The sequence below is a fragment of the Camelus bactrianus genome, chromosome 9 (assembly GCF_048773025.1).
Source record: "Camelus bactrianus isolate YW-2024 breed Bactrian camel chromosome 9, ASM4877302v1, whole genome shotgun sequence".
Taxonomy (NCBI): domain Eukaryota; kingdom Metazoa; phylum Chordata; class Mammalia; order Artiodactyla; family Camelidae; genus Camelus; species Camelus bactrianus.
The window spans coordinates 29,524,791-29,545,741 of record NC_133547.1 but is presented as its reverse complement, the minus strand read 5'-3'; the positions used below and the strand labels follow the sequence as shown (position 1 = coordinate 29,545,741).

The 20,951-nt window shown below is 45.2% G+C and overlaps 1 protein-coding gene and 1 pseudogene across 2 annotated transcripts in view; one reads left to right on the top strand and one right to left on the bottom strand.

The window, feature by feature from the left end:
• Positions 1–20,951, top strand: part of ALG14 (ALG14 UDP-N-acetylglucosaminyltransferase subunit) — a 79,044-nt gene that overhangs the window by 13,187 nt on the left and 44,906 nt on the right. For both annotated transcript variants that reach the window (XM_010950422.3, XM_074370004.1), the window contains exon 3: positions 18,479–18,610. In XM_010950422.3, coding sequence (XP_010948724.2) covers positions 18,479–18,610 — 132 coding nt within the window. The remainder of the gene's footprint in view (positions 1–18,478; positions 18,611–20,951) is intronic.
• On the bottom strand, positions 15,515–16,973 carry LOC105065372 (large ribosomal subunit protein uL16-like; annotated as a pseudogene).

Here is a 20,951-nt window from a genome sequence, read left to right as displayed (position 1 = left end):
TTAATGTGATCTTGTTAATTAAATGATAAGAGAGGAACTACTTTTGTTGCAGAAACTTCATTCAAGTTTCTCCTAATTCTTTTGATTCAGTGTATTTTGATGGTATTTTAAATCTTTAGGTTCGTAATTCATCTTACAGTCACACGCAGGTGAAGAATAATTATTCCTCGTGTACTTTTTAGTTCTACTATCATCTGTGTTTCTCTAAGTAGTTTAACTAGCTTTTTAAGAGGAAACAGGCTTCCCTTGGGAGAAAGATCTCAGTCCCACTCAAATGAAGCAACTGAAATTAGAAAGGTGAGGAGCAGAAAGCTAAGCAAACAAAAACTGACTGTTTAGCTGTGAAATTACTTATGTGAAAAAAAAATACCTTGAAAGCCTTCTAAAGAAAATGTAATTTCCACTGGGATTAGTTCTAAAACAAAGAGTAGGTAAAGTACTATCTTTCAGAAAAATTGGACCATAACCTTTCCATATAGAACCAGTTACCAAAGCTGTATTGTATAAAGCGAAGTGAAAAATCGCACCAGAGCTTCCTCCCTGGAAAGCGGCGGTCTGCTTGTTGGTGTATGTTTTGCAGGGACGTCCACCCCTTCGAGACAGGGAAGGCAACGGGGCTCAGGGCCTCTAGGTTTTGGTTCATCTTTTTATTTGCTTCTCAGTCTGCGCCTTGTTTGTTAACCACCTTGCTTGACAACTGTTAATCCTTGAAACCTCTGTTAGAGCCTGAGTTGGCAGCTTCAGATCATATCACTAAAGAAAAAAGTTCAGTGACACTTGAATAGAACATTTTTTTTAATACACATAAAAATTAAAGAGTGCTCTCTTTCGTATATAAAACAATAATAGAAGTTGCTGAGAACTGATTTGAAGGGTTAAAAATTAGAGCCAACATTCTTTACTTTTGGGTCACTTAACTAGATTTCTCACTAGTCTATAGCTAAGCTTATAATGTTTTGCCAAGAAAGAGTATTTATTTGTTCATTTAGTTAAAAAACATTAAATGAGTACCAATTCTGTACCAGACACTAGGCTTATGTAGATATTTCCACAAATCTTGATTGAATGTGCCCCAGAATTACTCGTAGCAGGGCCGTAAGTGGTTATTTCCCTGTTTCTTTCCAAATTCTCTTTTTGTTTGTTTCTTAATTGAAAAACTGTAGACAGTGAAGAGGTATATAAAGTGAAAAACAGGAGTTCCCTGCAACCAGTCCAGTCCCACGCTCTAGAGGTGACCAGCCTGGGGCAGACCCTGACGGTGCGACCTTTTCCCTCCTGTTGTGCACGGACTTAGAACAAAATGTCAAAAACTCCATGTACATGAGTACATTGCACCACATAAGCAGGGACGGGGGGGTACAGTGTGGCTAGTTTATAAATCACACCCTCAATGTTGTTTTCAGCAATTTTTTTTCATTTGAAAAAGACCTTGATAGTTTTGCATGCTGGTGCTTGTAGGCCTACCTCGTGCTTTTTAACGCCCGGGTAGTTGTCGGCAGCGGTGACATACCATTTCCCCACGGCCGTTTTCAGTTTTGCACTGAATGCTGTAGTATTTGTCTACCTCTGTTACATACAGTCTGCCAGTACTCTTAGAACTTTCAAAATTTTCTACACAATGTGGGTGTTACTTTGATTAGACAAAAATTTAAAACCAAAAAGCCCAAAGTAAGTAGCTTGCTGACGTTCGAGGGCCCGTCACCGCATTCCCACTACGGCGTTCTGCCAGACTGTGGACTGCGTTCCTGTTTCGAGGTAAATGGAGTAGACTAGGAAAGAATGTCACGTGCGGTAGAGCCGAGTGTGACAGATACCCCACACGCTTGCTGTTCTGGTCATTGAATGAAACCTTCTGGGCCCTCTGCCCGTATTTCTCAGTGACTTGCTCAGGCCGGCGACTCCAAGTGCCTGTTACCTGCAGACCCTCCACGTGCGCGGTTGCTCTGGACTCTGTTCCTGTCTGGGACACGTTCATGCTCATGGCTGCCCTTGTTTATCGCCCTAAAACATTGCTTTGCACAAATAAGCTATTGTATTTCTAACATTTTTAATGGTTTCCTTAATATGAAAAAGTGTATTTTGAGGCCAAAAGCCAGGCTCAGTTAGAGGCTTTCTTTCTCCCTAAAATAAGAACCAAAATAAGAATTTAGTCATTGATTTTTTGACTCAACCCTTCACCTAAGATGAAATTGATAAAGAAGTCATATAGTCTATAAATAGGTATTATCTAGAAACAAAAAATATCAACTTAAAAACTGTTAAATAAGAGAAGTTCAGGAATGTGTCATGTTCAAGCTACATATGCAAAACTGAGTAATGTTCTTATATGCCGACTTTCTAAGAAAAGATAATGAGAAAAGATCCCTTAAACACTGGGAAAGATCTTGAATAAAAGGGAATGAACAGTATGGACCCAATAGTGAAATCTTATTGAGAGGCATTAAATATGATCTGAATAACTACAGAAACGTGTTTCTGATATATAAAAACTTACAAAGTTTTTCAAGTTTCCCCAATTTATGATGCATTAGCAATCAGAATATTTTTTTTTAAATGAACTTTGGTTTTTTATTCAACAATAAATATTTGCCTTCCATTTGCCAGGCTTTATTATAGGCATTTGGGATAGACCACTGAACAAAACAGACCAAAAAACAAATTCCTACCCTCATGAAGCTGACTCACCTCCGGCTGGATCAGAAAGACATAGTGAATACCAGACATAGTGAATAAGGAAGTCATGCAGCTTCTTAGAAGGCAATCCATGCTATGGGAGAATTGCACAGGGATGGGAGGGGCAGGGTGGGAATTCTGACAAGGAGCTTCAAGAAGTGGGGGACCCCGGGGAGAAGAGCATTTCAGTCAGAGGGTATAGCCCTGGAGGAGCTGCAGGGGTGGCATCCCTGGATGTTGGGAGAGTGGAGGGGGTCCTGGTGGCCAAGCCTGGTGAGTGGAGGGAGAGGAGAGGGGAGGGTGGGGCCCGGGCCAGATGATACGGGGCCTTGGAGGCCAGTATAAGGACTTCCCCTCTTCCTCTGTGGAAAATAGAAAGCTGTTGGAAGGTTTTGCTCAGGGGACTGACGTGGTCCAGCTGCTGTTTTAAACAGATCGCTCTGGTTGCTGGGTTGCAAACAGACTGTAGGGGACAAGCGTGGAAACCGAGAAGACCAGTCAGGGGGCGGCTGAAAGCAGTGCAAGCAAAAGGTGGTGTGGCTCCCACCACCAGGGATAGGAATAGGGAAAGTGGTCAGATTCTGGATATTCTTTGAGAGCAGGGGAAGTGGTCAGATTCTGGATATTCTTTGAGAGCAGAGTTAATAGAATTTCCTGACAGGTTGGATATGAGATGCGAAGAAAAGAGAGAAATCGAGTGGAACTTCGAAGCCTTTTGGTCTGAGCAGTTGTAAGCAGACTGGAGTCGCCATCACTGACCCTGAGAAGTCTGTTAGTGAAGCATCGCCGTCTGCAGGTGTCTTCATAAATCATATCTCATGCCACTCAGATGAACCAGCAGCCGCTGCACTGGCTGGAGGCTCTTGGACACAGCCTGGGATTCATAGGGGGTGCCCAGGCCCTCCCTGCACTGGTTTAAAACCGTTTCCTAAGTCCTGTGCATTTGCACTCTGTCTCCCTTTTTTCTCTCCCTTCCCTCTCTCTCCTTCTCTCTCCCCCTCTTCAGCCCAAAAACGTCCTTCCAGCTTCAGGAAGGATCCTGGGAAGTCCTTCCGGGTGTAGAGGGACTTCCATTGCTGTACTTCCCGCTGCCTCCGCAGCCCATGTTGCCGTCATGCCCTCATGCCGCCACCAGGTGGCAGTGCACTGCTGAACATTGCGCTGTCGGGACCCGCATCCGCGGTAGAGGCGGCGGGGACTGAACTTCAGAACGGGAGTGGAGGTTTCTAGAAGTGTCACAGACGATCTGCCTTGGGGAAGATGAGGAGGGGTTGTCTTCGGTTCTCTTTTAGAAACATCGTATATCTTTGCTGGAGGTGATTTTCCCGTCCTGCGTTTGAAATGGCTTTACAAAGGTTTTGAGCGATCTTTCCACCCGGAGAGTGTTTTTATTTAAAGACTTTTCTCACCAGACACCTTGCTGAGGTTGCAGTGCTGGTGTGTTTGTTTTATAGGCTCTTCTGTGTTTGAGACAGAGGAAACAGCTCCCTGGAAACCTTCCCCGAAGTAAAATCCTTCTTGAAAATCAAAAGTGGGCATTGATTGAGTGGTTTCTGTATGCAAGATTCGGGCTGCGTTTTATAAAGAATACGAGTAAGGAAAGGAGGTGCTCTTTGTCTGAAGAAGTTTTTGGTGCAGTTGGAGAGGCAAAAGCCTAAATGCTGGAAACCTTAGGAATTAATTGATAAAAGTGTGATTGGGCTGTGGTAGTGAATAAAAAAATAGTGAAGGTCCCAGGTCCCTCTGGAGCCTGGAGCGCCAAGCGGAGCTGAAGAGGAGGCTTCTGGTGGAAGTCTGTGCGTGGACAAGTTAGGCTCCCAGACTCTTCACCCTACCTTGGTAGGAAATCCAAGATTTACCCGTTGGAAAGGTTGAAAAAAGAGACCTTGACTCTGGGAACAAGCCAAGCCGCAGATGGGTAGGACATTGCCCTGAGAACAGGGGGCTCGAGGGACGTGAACAGCCATCCCCCGTCCCCATCACACACCACTCAGCTCTCCGTTCCAGGCGGTTCGTTTATTTCCCCCAGGCAGGAGGTTAAAGGTTAGCTTTGAAGAAACTGATTTGCTCAGGAGAATAGAAGTATAGATGCTGACACCTGGGACTTCCTCCAATGAAGGGGCAAGTTCTGACTATTTTTAGCCTCTACTTGACAAGCCCCACCCAGCACACAGAGCTTCCGGTCTTCCTTTTAATGCTTCATTCTTCAGTATGAACCAGGCTTTCTCAGCCTCCGTCCTGTTGGCATTTGGGGGCCAGATAAATATGAGCGCGGAGGCTGTCCCCGCGCTGTGGGACGTTGAGCAGCATGCCCTGCCTCTGCCACCAGGGGCCGGTAGTGTGCGTCCCTTTCCCACCCCTCACCCCCGCGCCCGGGACCAAAGATGTCTCCCCACCTTGCCCAACATCCCTGAGGGAGAGATCTCCCCCTCCCTCTTGAGAACTACTGGTTTGAACCAGCATCCAGACGACCAGACATCGGAGGAAAGTCCCTAACATAAGGGAAAGCAAAACTAACAGTCAGGGAGAGGAACTTTGGGGAAAGGAGAGGGGATGGAGAGGAGGGATTAAAGGAAAACAGTATCAGAGAAGGGAGAGAACATTATGTCTTTAAAAAGAGTAAGATCTATTTTTTAAAACTCTTGCAGAATAAGAACTTTTGCTATTAAAATTTTGATTGTAGAAATTAAAAAATCAAATATTGGAAGATCATATATAAGAGCTCTGCTGTAAATCAGAACAAGAAAATAAAAACAATGGAGAAAAGGTAAAAAAAATAAATAATTTAATTGTGTATTGGCAATCTGCTATCCAGAAAGATCAAGAACACAGGGAAAATTAAAAAAAAAAAAAGTGAAGATCTAAGAAAAATACCCAAAACTAGAAAGACATGACCTTCAAACTAAAGACTATCGCCCAGCCCAGTTAAACTGAGGTCACAACGACATATATCATCATGCAATTTCAGAACTAATGATAAAGAGAAAAATTCCAAAAACTTGCAGGAAGAAAAAAAGCAGGCGTCACACTGGGAGTTGTAATGGCATTCCGAATGGCAGTGGAGAAGTGTCCTCAAACTGAATCCCTGGATGCCCTTTCATGGAGGATGCACTCAAGCAACACGAGGGGCCCCCAAGAAGGAGGAAGACTCCAGGCCTGGAAGCTGGGCGCCGCCCAGGAGAACAGCGAGGGAAGTTCTCAGGACAGCAGTGAACGGAGTCCCAGTGTGAAGACAGCAGGTCTAGAGAGAGCAGACAGAGGCTGCAGAGGAGGGGAGATCTGGCGGGTAGAGTGTTGGGGCGGACATGGGGGCTTCTCCGAAAGGGTGAGGGGACGTGAGGAGCGAACATGGGAAGAAGTAAGGAAGTTGGGGAGTGCAGGGCCTGTTCAGACAAACGGAGGGTGTGTTTTGACTAGAATTGTGACGGGAGATTGGGAAAGCAGTGGGTTAATGACAAGACAAGAAATTATTTCAGTTTTAGAAACCTGAGACCATCCTCGAATTCAGTTGCAGAAAGGGTCTAAGTGATCTGATATTTTTTAAGGTTGTGCAAAGAGGGTAGAGGGATCATCTTCGAGTTATGAATAATGGTTGATTTTTGTTTTAGTTTGAACATTTTTGTGTTTTCTTAGGTTATAATTTAGGCTATAATTAGAAAACAATGAAAGGGTTTTTTTGTTTTTAAGAAGTGAAGCTGAGAAGAAATCAAAACCCCAGTGGAAGTAATAATTTTTTAAACCCACATAGCATCAGCAGTAATATTTTTGGACTAGCGTGACTGTATTTTGGAAGCACGTTAGTTTTTTCTGTTAATCACTTAGGGGTTCTTTTGGTTGCATCTCTTTGTCCGTATATATGTTTGATCCAGGGACAGTTTGGTGATTGCAGGATTCACCTGTCAGTGCTTCTGAAATTAACGTGCCGTGCTCCCACGTAACAACAGCCGCTGTTGTCCACGAGGTGGGGTGCTCCCTTCGCACAGTGGCTGAGACTCCATAGAACTTGCTGAGATTTCTAAATCTAACGTTGATGCATTTGGTATCTCTCTTTCATAATTCCCAAGCAATTCTAAAAGAAAGAAGTTTGTGAACTATGTAATTGCAGTTGTGGGGTTTTGTTTCAGTCTCTAAATTATGTATTACAACTCAGGGTGTAACATATTTACCTTTCTAGAATGTGACTAGTGTATATCTGTACTTTTCCTCTTTATAATGGACCTTAACTATATTCAATTAAAGGAAAAGTTCAAAAATATCTCTAATTTGGAAGAAGATAATTCTAAATGAGTGAAGTATCTTAAACAGAAAGTATTTGAAATCTATTGCCAATAGAGACCCTGATGTGGGTATTTCAGTGAATAAATGATTATTTTCAAAACAGTGCATCAGATAGATGTATACTTGGTTCTAAAGTATTTTAAGTAGTTTAATTTCTTAAATTTCTTCCAAAACCTTAGTTGTCCCATCCTCCATCTCTACAACAAAGGCAGGTAAGGTTAGACTTCCTTTGAATCAGATTCTGAATTGATGGAACTGAAATAACTGAATAACATTGCAGTTATTTCAACCTTCTGGTAATTTAGCTGTTTTCCCTGCACCAGTGAAATTTATGTGGGATGCTCATAACATGCAGAGCTAGTAACACTTACCATATGGTGCTGTTGTTTCTCCATTTTTAAAGCAAATTAAAGACATTCTAATAACCGGTGCTTGAATTTAAACATTTACATAAATAGCCTTTAAAAAAATTTTTTTTGTACTTATGTTATGAACACAACATACAGTGATTTGTTTTTTGTTCTTGTCACAGAGTCAGGATGTGTCCTGCTTCACTTTATCCTTTCTTTTGCACAGATGGAGGTTCTTTGGTCCCTTTTAGCCATTAAGCTCCAGGAAGTAATTCTGGAGCCAGTAGTTACAGCCCTACCAGGGACCGCGTCGTTCCAAGCCCGGCAATAGTGAGGCTGACTGGTGGTATATTTGCATTTTCATCAGGGCTGACCACAGAGCTGAGCATGGGATGGGAGAAGTGGAATGGTGGGTGCAGAGGACAGTCACTGGTCCTTCAAGGACGTGACAGATGCTCGAGTCATGGTAGAGGGTGAAGTGCCATGAAGTGACCCATGATGAAGCAGCTGTGGGCCCCAGCCTGCAGATCACTGCTCTGTCACGTTGAGCGCGTGAGCCGCCCTGGACCTCGTCTCTCCTTGTGAAGCAGGGAGGCCTGGCTGAGACCAGGGGTCCTCTGCTAGCCTCCGTGATCCCACAGCCGGCTGTCAAGTCTGACTTGTCAAAGACCAGCGAGACCGCTGCTCCAGGCCAGCCACCCTAAGTCCTGTCCGCGCCCGCCTGGAGTCTAGATTTCTGATGGCTGCCTTTTCCTAGATTCCCGCCTGCCAGGTCAGTCCGCTGCCTCGGTCCCCAGTACAGACCCCTGTCTGCCCCACTTCCGCCCAAGCAGGCTCTGGTCAGTTCCTTCTAACCGTCTGATTTACCTTGTGCTCCTAGGCCAGTTCCATCACCTGGTAGGTGCTCTTGGGAGCGTCCCTGTGCTCGCAGTGAAGAATGCAGCTCTCATACCCAGTGTCGTAGACAACTGTTCCATCTGTGACTTTAGTGTGTTTTCCGTGTTAGGACAAGAAAGCAGTCTTAAGTTCATACCATTTTAAAGCTAAAAGGAGGGGTGTTTCAACTGTAAGTGACATAAAACTAAACTCATGGCTGGTTTGAACGATAATTTGTTGACTTACAAAATGGGAAAAATTCAGCCTTGTTTCTGGTGAGACTTGGTCCCGCTGCCCAGGGAGGTCACCAAGGATTGTGAGTGCGTCTTGTTCTATCCTCTTCAGCGTCGTTGCCATCGGGCTCCCCCAGTGGGTCCTCCAGACTCTCCCCTCAGGGCAACAAAAAGCATTAGCACCCCCTGGCTTCTTATCCCCGCACTGAACTGTCTGAGGAAGAGGACGGTCTCTTACAGCCTGTAGGTGAGGGAGCGATGGAGCTTCTTCTCCCCAGGAGTCCCAGCCAACGTCTCCTGCCTGATGGTCTTCAGTGGGTCGTAATCGCATTTTGAGCCAGCCACTGGGGCCCAGGATGAGTGTTGTTCCATGTTGACAAAGCCATTCCCGGCCGCTCTTGGAGCTGTAGGTGGGGAGTGAAGGAAACCGGCTGCAATCCCACCAAACCCATCTGGTGGAGAATGTGGACAGAGTGAGTTGCCCAAAGGAAAACTGGCTTCTTGCTGGCAGAGTGAGGGGGCAGTAAAAGGCTGGGAAGAGGACAATTAATGTTCATTGTGAAGGGCTTTAGAGCTCTTATGGGCCAGAGTTCCGTAATTGTTTCAAGAACAAATTACTTTTTCATTTCCCTGAGGCCTGAGACCTCCAGGCCAGGAAGATCTCGAGGTAAAGTGAGGAGTGAGTGCAAGTCAAGGGCAGGAGCAGCGGCCTCGCTGGTCTTTGACAAGTCAGCCTTGACAGCCGGTTGTGGGATCACGGAGGCCAGTGGAGGACCCCCAGTCTCAGCCAGGCCTCCCTGCTTCACAGGGAGAGACTGAGGTCCAGAGAGTCTGCCTCTCCAAGGTGACGGAGCTGGTGATCCTCAGGACCCAGCCTTGAGCCCACAGCTCCTTCCTCGTAAGTATCCTCATGGTACCTCCTCATCAGCCACCATGAAGTGAGTGACCACCAAGTACTTGAAGGACAGGCGTCTAAAAACTTTTTTGGAGGGAGAAACCGTGGTCATCTAGATTTCAGAATGGTTGGTTGAATCATCCAGCACACATGTACTATATATTATAATTTTCATTATTAAAAAAATAGTTACGAAGGAAAGCTGAAACCATTTTCAGTTGAATGAAATTTTACCATTTCATTTTGTCTTGTTTCCAAGATTCTGCAATAGTGTGGCATTCATTAAATAATAAACGTATTGTACATTTCAGTGTGTGGTAACAGCACAGAATGACTTCATAGACCGCTTGACCTGCTCTGTTGTGGTTTCTGGTGCCATCTGGATTCCTTGGTGGAATTATTTCCATCTAAATCACTATAAACTTCTATTTAGTTTGTCACAAATCTAAAGCCAAATATGTTTGTGGGTTGTAGCAGTGATGTAATTCTGAGAGATGCTTTGAAAGTTACAAGTTGTCATATACTATTAGCATTTAACTCAGTATTTCACATCATTTCAGACAAGCTAGACGACAAAAAAATCCACTTCTCCACTTCATTTTCTTACTCTTAGGCATTCTACCTCTGCTGTCTGTCTTGTCACTGTGTGTTTAGTTATGCGTCAGTCAAGCATGTGTGGGAGGCTGTGTGGCATACACAGTAATGTAGGGCATAGTCCCCACCGCTGCTTAATTAGGAAGCTTATATAGATAGATGGAAAGGATGTTTCACTAACTACACGGTGGAGAGAGAATAAGAGAGAAAGAGTCTCTCTTCTTTATCTTTTATGTTATAGCCAGTTGTGTGAAGGAGACTGGATCGCGGTGCAAGACATGCACGTCCTGCGGGATGTGCGCACTGGCCGGCGCAGAACGAAGAGGACTCAGCTAAAGCACGCTGTCTAGGAGTGTGTAGCCCACTTGGCTGCTGAAGGTTCAACAGAAAAGTCTGAAGATTTCTAAAGCCCTGTATTTTTATTCTGGTTTTTCCCCAGAAAAGTTCAGGCGCAGGGGAGGGGGTCATTGGTAACGTGAGAGGTAGGGGCGGTGTGCCAAACCTGCGTGCAGAGCGGGGCTCAGACGGATGGGAGGAGGCCGGGAGCTCAGTTCCCAGAGAGCTGGGGAAAGACACAGCCACTCTGGGGGCTGGAAGCTGTGGATACGCAGGGCTGGTGAGATGCGGCACAGAGAAGGAAAAGGAAATGGGTCAGGATGGAATGAGTAGTTGGCCATCTGCAGGAACAACAGGAGGCCGGGAGCACAGCTCCAGAGGAAACTGGTCCAGCTCACTGTGTGCTGGGGAGCCAGGCTCCTCCAGTGAGGCACAGGGCCCCACAAACCGCCTGCAGAAGGCTGAGTCAGCAGCATACCTCAGGACCCGTGGAAGGCCCGGATTCAGGTCTGCCTCGACGACTTTCGTTCTCTGCCCCCTTGGGAAAGTTCAGGTGCCTCATCTGTAAAGGGCGAAGGTCGGATGAACTGGTCTCTTAGGACCCTGAGCTGTTATGAGACAAGGAGTCAGCATCTTCCTCAGCACAGACCACAGACTGAACTTGTAGACACCGTAATGACAGTAACCTGTCTATTTATCAGCTGGGGACAGAGCGCTCACGACGTCTGAAACACTGTTCTGCGCGTCAGGATTACAGCAGGGAGCAAGATGAAATTCTTTCTGCTCAGAGAGTTTGCATTCTGGGGAGAGAGGCAGACAGCAACTGAACAAGCCGTAAATGAGCAAGTGAACTTGAGTTGCCGATAATTGCTCTGAAGATGGTAAAACAGGACAGTGTGGTGGAAGGCAGCCGTGTACTGAGGGGAGCGAGTGGTGGGGGAGAGCTGACTCCTCTGCGGAGGTAATGCTCATGGGACGCGTGGTTTGCAGGAAGGAGCCTCCCGTGAGACAGTCCGGGCAGAGCAGACGCTCAGAAGCAGCAGGAAGGAGGAATGCTCCTGACACCTCAGACAACAGAAGGAAGCCTGGTGTGGCTGGAGGGGGTGCGCAGGGGGCGATCGGGGAGCGGAGCCAGCCCGCATGGCATGGGACCTTGGCGGCCTTTGTAAGAACCTTGGATCCTATCCCAAGTGCAGTGGCAAGCCTTTGGAGGGTTTTAAGCAGGAGAATGAAAGGAGAGATCTGCAGTGCATTATAGAAAGATCGCTCTGGAGATTCTGTAGAGAATGAAACGAAGGGGGGCCAGAGGAGAGCCAACTGTGTAACTGGCTGTATGTCAGTTAAAAAGAGGCAGTTGTAACAGTCATGGTGAGAGATGGTGGTGAGAGGGAGAGTGGAGGCGATGCTGGCAGTAGGTGGGCAGATGCGGAGTGTACGTAAAGGGGGAAGAAGGAAACATGGGGCAATGCCCCCGTCAACCCTGCCCCTTCCAACCCCAGCGTAGATCTTCACGATCGTCACGTCTACACAGGAAATCTGTTCATGATGGATTCTGCTGTTCATTTGTCAGTTTCTGGCAGGAACGGCAGTTGGTGGCAGGTATGATAGTCCAGTTTGGAGTTGTTATAGAAAAGCCTGGCCAGTAGAGGAACACTGAAACAAGTCTGTATCTCACACCCCGGTAGAATGGACCGAGAGCAGCCAGCCCACGGTGATTCTCAAAGGAAGAACTTTCCCTGGGTCTCTGTAAGATTCCAGGGAAAGACTGACCCTGCTTGGGTCATGTGACCACTCCTGAACTGAATGTTGTGTCTGGGGGGTGTGTGGGGGGTGTAAAATGATGGATGACAAATCCTCTGTGTCCTGCATCCCGTTCATAGGACATAAAGAGGATCAGGGACAGTTCCCTCAAGGCAAAGGTACAACTAACAAAAACAGTAGGTCTGTAAAGACGCCTTCACTTGGATTTCTCCAGATGCCACAGTTCCTAAGAATGCCCGGTCCTAGCCAAGCCTAAATTGCATCTCTCAGAACCTCTGTCCCATTCCTTTGCCTTCCAGGGAACTTTTGTGAAGACTGAGATGCAAGCCTTCTATTGATAATTTTTCTTCACTTACTTCTTTATATATTTGATTATCTTTTTTAAACTATGTATAAAACTATGTTATTTTCTAAAACTCTCTCGAGGCTTTTTCATGGCCTGGCTTTCAGTGTTTTCTTCTCGGCGACACAGGACATCAGATACCCCAGCACCAGCTTCTGTTTATCAGGCATAGCTAATCGGAGGACTCTGTCCCTGTCAGGATGACCCCAGGTTTCTGTCCACTTGACTGCACGCCTGCATAGCCAGTTTAATACAGAAGCAGTGGGCAGAGAATTTTTTAAGCAGTTTTAGGTGCAGAGTGAGAGGCTCTGCTCACTTTTACCTGGCAGGCTCCCTTCCCCTCTGTGCTCACCCTCAGGGCCTCGGGACACTCCTCTCTCGTGGACCTATTTTCTGGGGAGAGGACCCACAAGGGCTGAGAAGTGCCTGAGGCCCTTGTGAACGGCCGGTTCCACAGGGAGACGTCTCGGCTATGTACCTCAGACACACTGATGCGGAGGGGCCGTTTGTCTTTGGTTCCTTCTCATCTCCCCTTGGGGGTCAAAACCCCTGACTCTGGCAGTTTTTCAACTCTCAGTCCCCTGCTTTGTGTTTTCCCTCTAGACTCAGTAATCCTGTTCAGTTCAGCCGATTGATTGAGTGGACCTTACAAATGAGGCCTTAAGTAATAAGCACTTTGAAATTACCTCCTTTGTGTCCTTTCTGTGTTCTCAGTCTAAGTACATCTCAGCTAGGTGACAGAGGATTGAATTATTTTATATTAATGTTGCAATAACCTGGTGAAGCATTCATTCAGTAAATATTTTTGAGCACCAGCTGCAAACCAAATCCTCCTGCCTGCACTGAGACTGCAGTGGTTTCAAATTCCCGGCCTCCCGAGCCAAGCTGTGTGCTAATGGAGGAAACAGACGGTAAATAAACAAACACACAGTACGCCAGCACAGCAAGTAGAGTAGTTATAAAACATAAAGCAAGCCTGGTGATGGAGGAGGGAAGAGTGCACAAGTGGATGGAGCAAGGTTATTGAGAAAGGTCAGCCGGGCGGGGTGCTTCTGAGAACCGGTCTGGTGGGGGACGGGAGGGAGGGAAGAGCCTTGGACTTGGAGAGAGATCTCCTTTTTGGTAGGATTTCCAGTTACCTACCTGAACTTACCAAAATGTCATAGTGTGAGGAAGATTTGGATGGGATTCGGAGGTACAGGCCTCTGTAGGGTAGAGCTGTAAGCCAGAGAGCTGGCACCGTGTGGACCCTCCCGCCCCTGGCCAGGGAGGGTCGTGGTTCTGGCCCCCGCCACTCCCCCCTTCCCCATGCTGGTCACACCGCCTTTCTGTTTTCCTGCTTGTCTCTCTGGGAGGGCCTCAGCTTGGCTTCCTTCGCAGCCGCCTCTTAACCTCTCTTCCTTGACGGTAATGTAGACCCTGGCATCATGTTGCATCAGGATGTTCTGAATAAATTTCCTTTCCTGTGACTTGGAAGAAGCTCCTCACTGCCCCACCCCATGGGTAACTATATACTTTATCATTTAATTTGGGGGACTTCTGTGAGCAGGAGCACTTTTAATAATTATGCTGGAACCACAGGTGTAAACTGGGATCATCCTGTGCAGACTGGATGCGTGGTCGCTGTAGGCATGCAGTCAGTGGTCCAGTTAGCACCAGCCCGCGAGTGGAACTGAGACTCCCCTCCTCAGCCTGGCGTCTGATCTGAAGTCAAAAGAGAGGTCATCACTCTTTTGTCACCACCTTTTTTCCTCACCCTCAGGGCTGTTTTTCTAGTTTCCTCCTTCTTCTGGGAAGGGACTGGAGACCTCCCAAACCCATCTTCTCTGCTCCCTCAGCCTGTACCTCTGCAGGCTCTTCTTCCATGTCCAGGTCTAAGAGAGCTGTCTCCAGACCCAGACACCTTGCACAGGCCTTGCCAGGCCGCTGTGTCTGCCTCTCTGGAGCTCAGAGAGAGTCAGAGGAGCTGGGCTTCCAGAGCCAGAGTCGAACTGATCCAGCCCCTCAGGACGCTAAAAATATCCAGAAACGGTGTTCATTGCTTCTTCGCAAAGTTATATGCTCACAGCTTTAGAAGATTCAAGGGATGTGGTAAACGCCTGAGACCAAGTCCTTTCCGCATCCCCCACTTCTTGTGTGTAGGACGAAGACTTCAGCCTCCTAGACCTTCCTGAATACCAAAGAGCAGATGCAAATGGTTACTCATCAGAGAAGTAAGGGAACACAGACACAAAGGAGGAGCGATCAGGAAAGACAGTGTGGCATTAAAGCAGGGTCCTGGTTCCTCCTCTAGGAACATACATGACAGTCCCTTGGAGTTCTTCTGTAGGGGCTAGGGCCCCACCCAGCTGGGGGATGGACCTTCAGGCTGAGCACAAGACTCCTGGAGCACTGCCCTGTTACCTCATCAACAAACAAGAAAGCCACGGGCCCTGCCGCCCTCACCCTGAATTCTGCCTGTTAAAAACTGCTCCCCGAAAACCGTTGGAGAGTTTGGGGTTTTTGAGCTTGAGCCACCCGTTCTCCTTGCCCAGCCCTACAGTGAACCTTTCTCTGCTCTAAGCTCCCGTATTTCAGTTTGGCCTCACTGTGCGTTGGGCACACCAGCTTGCGTTCAGGAACACACCCAGGCCTTTCTGAAGAAAATATCACAGCTATTAAGATCAGGCCTCAAAATGTGGAAGTAACATCAAAAATCTTTGATAGTAAGACCCTACTGGGTTATTTTGACTATAATAATAATGACATCTGATTGGGTTCAAGTGTGTTTTGTATTACAGGTCCATGGTCCCTCATCTGAAATTCAAAAAAAACTCAAGAGAACTGAGGGGAGAACAAAAAAGTCCCAAGTTTGTCACAAGTTCATTTGACAACAAAACCCGGTTTGAGTTGACGTGAGGCTTACAGTCGTTACCCTGCTTAGTGTGACTGTTTGCGTCTTGCTGCAGAAATATCAATGTGTTTGGTTACTTCTCCAAACATCAAACGTGAATATTATGTAATAAATGGTATGTGTACCATATTACCTGTTTGAAACACTTCTGAACCAAAAGAATTTTGGGGGGTTTTCTTTTCTTTTCTTTTCTTTTCTTTTTTTTTTTTTTTTTTTTTTTTTTTGACAAGAAAGTAGGATTCATTGGTGGGCATGAGTAAGGAGGGGGTGGCACCAAGGCTCTCACAAGTGCAGGGCTGGCCATTTGTTGAGAGGGCCATGATTAGGGATGTATTTGACCCCACAGTCATCCCAAATGAGCCACTTTTCTGCCACCATGTTTTCAAACTCATCTGCATTAAACTTAGTAAATCCCCACTTCTTGGAGATGTGGACTTCCTGGTGGTGGCGGAACTTGAATTTGGTCCTGCATAGGGCCTCAGCCACATGCTCCTTGTTCCACAGCTTGTTGTGGATGGACATGAAGACTTGGCTGGTGTCTGCCCTGGGTCTTTCCAAAGACCCTGCACATACTTATCTGGAGCCTGTCACTTCCAGCACAGGACAACATCTTGTCCATGCAGATGACATGGGAGGGCCAGATCCGTGCTCGGTTGTGAAAACCATCTTAGCCACAGCTTTTCACCATGGACTTGTTGGCACAAATATGGGCAGCCTCCAGGGCTTCGGAGGAGAGCTGCGCATATTCATCTGACCCCATGTGGCCACAGAGTGGGAACTCACCCACTTCTGCCCTCTTATGCCCCAGGTCAAAGATGTGGATCGTGGCATCCGCCTCGCCTCGGCAAAAAAGACCTTGTGTAGGGCTTGGGCTTCCGAATGGTTTCTGATAACGGATTTGGTGTCTGTAGCGCTGAAACCGAGCCAAGGGCACATGTGCCCACAGCGCAGAAAGCCAGACTCTGACAGCGAGAGTTTGCAGCAGAGTAAGGGTTTATTGCAGGGCCCCAAGCAAGGGAGTGGGAGACGAGCCTCAGGCCCACTCCCACTTGGTCTCTGAGTTAGGGGTGTTTTAAAGGGAAGAACAAAGGCAGGGATTAATTGTCTTGTGACATTTCTTAGTCATAGTTTCGAGCATCCATCTGTCTCTGGTTTATGAATCTCAGGCCATGTGGTCCGCGGCTCAGGGATCTGTTAGATCATCTTGCCTTGGAGAAGCCGCCTGGGTTTGTACATTAGTGGTGTCTGTGATAGCAGTTTTAGTACATTAACACATTACCCACAGCAGCGGCTTTAGTCATCTGACTGTTAGACTGGTGTTCAGTCAGCACAGGATTGAGGTCAGAGAGGACAAGAAAGGGAATAAAATTTTGGACAGAGAAGTTAATCATAAATTTGGTAAGGGAATTCGGTTTTAAGGGGACTTGGCTTCAGCACTCTTTTACCAATTACATGCTTTCCAATTAATAATCTCCACAAATTAGACAAATACAAGCCTCAAACAGGAGTCCTTACGAGGCTGCCCCCTCTTGGATACTGCTCCTTGTGGTCTCTAGTTTGGGAACTGTTCAGTATTATCTTCTAGTTCAGCATTTAGCACCTTAATCCTTTGGAAGGAAAGAAAAAAACATCGATTTAATAAATGATGAATAAGTAAATACAAATAGTGAATAACATTGAGCCCAGATCGCTCCTTCTCCACGGGTGCAACATGGAAGGAGGAGGGAATGCCCTTTCCCATCGTGTCTGAAGCAGAGCGGTCACATGCATGGTCCGTCTTCATTTTGTGCTGAATTATGGGAACGACACTCATGCCATCCTGCAGCATTACAGAAGCCCCCACATACAGTTTCACACCTTTCACTAAATGCACACAAACTTAGGACCAGTAGTTTTGTGTCTTCCACTAGTTTAGGAAAAAGCTTTTCTGTTCTTTTCTCAAAAAGCATGTTGTTCCTCAAGGCCAAAGTTGGGGGCGGGTGTGTGTTAGATGTTTAGTCCTTCACTTGTCACTGACGTAATGTTTGTGGTAGCCAGGCTCTAGGAAACCCCCAGTGATTCTTACCTTCTGGTATTCAATCCCCTGTGTAATCCTTTCCTCATCAAATACAATTTGTGGCAAACAATTCTTGATTTTCTTCATGCAGATATTAATATGTGTGCATGTATGTATACAAACACACAGCTGTGTGGTTTGCTAATACACATTGGATCATATTAAACATACTGTCCTGCAATGTGCATACTGACTCTAACAGTTTATCTGGACACACCTTGCATATATGTTCATGTAAATCTAGGTTATTTGTTCATGTATCTTTGTATATTTTATCATATAGACTTCTCCATTCCCTATGGGAGGCTATCTGGGCTGTTTCCAGTTTCCACAAATACAAACAGTGGTACAGTGGATGGCATGTGGGCAAATCTGTGGAATATATTTCTGGAAGCAGAAAGGCTGGATCAAAAGTTGACACATTTATAAACAACAAGGTCCTACTGTATAGCACAGTATTCAATAGCTTGTAATAACCTGTGATGAAAAAGATTTCATATATATATATATATGTATATATATATATATATAACTGAATCACTGTGCTATCCACCAGAAACTAACACAACATTGTAAATCAAGTATACTTCAGTTAAAAAAAAGTAGACAAACTTAAAATTCTGATAGATGTTTCCAAATTGCTGTCCCAAAATGTTGTACCAGTGTCCTTGCCCAATGTCTGTGTCCCTACCTCCTCAACAACACTGAGTATCCATAATCTCTGCCAGTCAGGTAGGTGAAAAATGCCTCATTACTTTATTTTGTGTTTAATGTTAACCATCATTTCATATGTTTATTGGCTGTTTGTGTTTCTTCTGTTTGGAATTGTCTGCTCACCTCCTTTGTTTACCTTGATATTGGTTATTTGTCTTCTATATTGATTTGTAAGAACTCTTTGTATATTAATATATTAGCTCTTTGCCTAAAACATATTTTATAGGAAATTTCCCCCAACTTATTCCCAATACTGACTTTAACATTTTAGAATCACATTTAGGAGCCTTTTTGTCATAAACCAATGATTCGTGTTGTATAAAACACGAAAAAGTCTTTATAAATTAAAAGAAGTTACAGTGAAAATTTAAAATAATCAAGAAAGCATTTCCTGTTTGCACAAATGTGTGCTGTTACTGTGTTTGACTTTGGTGTCAGTGGCCCAATTGATCTGGGTTTTCACTATTTCCTTCTAGTTTCCCCAGTACTGCATTCACTGCATTCCCAGGAGCCGCGAGGTCCAGCAGTCCTGGCTCTCCACGGTGCTCACCACCTTGTACTCCACGTGGCTCTCCTTCCCCCTGACTCACCGAGTGAAGCCAGATTTGGTACGTATGACGGTCAGAGGAGAGGGAAGGCCACTGTCCCGTGGATTCTTCATTAGGCACAGGTTGTATTGTTTTCTTAAACAGCTGCCATTTGTCAGTATGCCGGACACTACACCAGACTTTGTACTAATGTATGCTAAAATTTATCATTTCAGTGCACTTGCTAAAAGAGGTGAGAAGTTTGTCTTCCCTTTCTAACTATAACTTGAACTCTGAATTTGCCCTCTTCTCTTTGTCTCATGGCGGTAAGAACTCACAGGGCGTATCTGTGACCAATCTGTGCTCATGTCCATCTGTGGTTCCTGAGCCTACGTCATGTGCTCGCTTGTCAGCCAGAGAAGGACCAGTTTTTCTATTTTATTACTCTTCTTGTTTTGTCAAAACTCTGTCACCAAATTTGATATGCAGTCGGCAGAATGTCATACACACTCAAGTTTTTATAGGAAAGTAGTATGGGAAATAGAAATGTGAAAACTTACTCAGAGCACTATATTAGACCTTACCTTCCTTATCTGTAAAGGTCTTAAGTTCTCTGTGGTCTTTAGGATGAAGTTCTATGACTGAATTCTAAATGTACTTCGCAGCAGTGTACACAATTCTTAAGTGGTACTCATTCCTGGTAAGGCAGAATCCATTCATCTGCTTAGCTTCAAAGAAACTCTTTACTCGCTCTCCTTGTACATGAGTTCTGGCACAGTGGTTGTTATTCTCATGAACAGTTGAACAGAAAGGCAGCTTTGGGAAGATCTCTATCAGCTTGGCCATTGCCTTTCACCAGCTGGATCTCAGTTCAAGTCCCTCCTTTGGATGAGAATTTTAAAATCTGAATTTTCCACATGAGTAGTTTAGTTTTTTTTGGTTTTTTTTTTTTTTTTTTTTTTTTGGAAAGGTATAATTTACAAACAGTGAAATGCCCAGATCTTAAGCATATAGTTTGAGCACATCTCTATCAAGATACAGAACACTTCCATCACCCCACCTGCCCCTTCCCAGTCAGCTTCTGGCCCCAGGCAACCACTTTCTGATTTCTTTCACCATAGATCAATTTTGCTTATATTTATTTTTTAAATTTTTGATGAAGTAAGTTTATCTTACAGCCTTCAACTGCATTTTTAGTGTGTGGAATTCAACTTTTTTTTTGATATGGTCATTATTGCTCTTAACTGTTTAATTAATTTATTTCTAAAATTTGAGACACAACGGAAGGAAGGAAAAATGTCTTCACATTTTAAGCTGGAAATTTTGGGTTTACGTTTACTAGATCACTCAGTGCATGGTCACTGTCCCTGGCAGCCGCTAGGCTGAGTGTGGTGACTCTGGGACTGTCAGGTGTTAAGGTGAGAAGGAAGCAGTGATGTGCCGGATGGTGTCTGTGTGGACACAGAGGCGCTCTGGTGACTGCCCAGCCTAAGTGTTTGGTACCCTTGTAGTGGAAAGAGTCGTGGGACCTTTGGTCCCCTGCACACTTTGGCTTTTATTTTATTTTAGTTCCCATCATTCTCTCCCTGAAAAGAAAAGGATTGGACTGGCTGTCCTCTCAGTTTCCTTCTAACTTAGTTTAACATTTTATGAGCACCATAAATTTGCCTATAAGGAATAGTAGGGAAAAAATAACTATTATTATACTATTTTTGAAAGAATAAGGGGGGAAAGGGGAGAAATGTGAAAGACTTATTTCCATTTTAAACTAAGTTTTCAAAGTTATTTCAGACCTGAACAGTGTCCAGTCAGCTGTTCTGATGCAGTTGGCTCCACAGAATGAACTCCCACTTACTGAAATTCCTTTTTACACACAGAGAAAGTTAATGGATAAGAGGCCTTCTTCCTGCACCAAAAGCAGAACTACACCGTGCAGATCTCTCCTGTATTCATCCTTGGCTCTCTTAGGACTTTTATCAAAGTATCTTCTTTATTTCTTTAAAAAAAAAAAGTGGGAGGAGGGTAAAGCTCAATGGTAGAATGTGTGCCTAGATTGCACAAGGTCCTGGGTTCAATCCCCTGTACCTCTATTTAAAATAATAATAATAATAATAATAAATTTTTAAAAGACTAAATTGCCTTCCCCCATTAAAAAAATAGTTTTAAAAAGTGAAAGTAAAACCCACTTTTAGAAAAGACAGTAGCCTCAGGCCTTAAATTACCAGAGTTGTCTGAACAGCCTGGTGCCTTTCTGCTTTGCTTTAACCGTGTGCCCTGAGCCAGTGAGTCTGCTCTCCGTTCAGCTGTCTGTGTCCCTCACTTTGCCGTCTGTAAAACATAAATAAAGTCACTTTCCCTGTTGTTTCCGAGTGAATGCTGAGTAGTAGAACATTGCAGTGTTTTTTAAATGGAAGTTCCATCT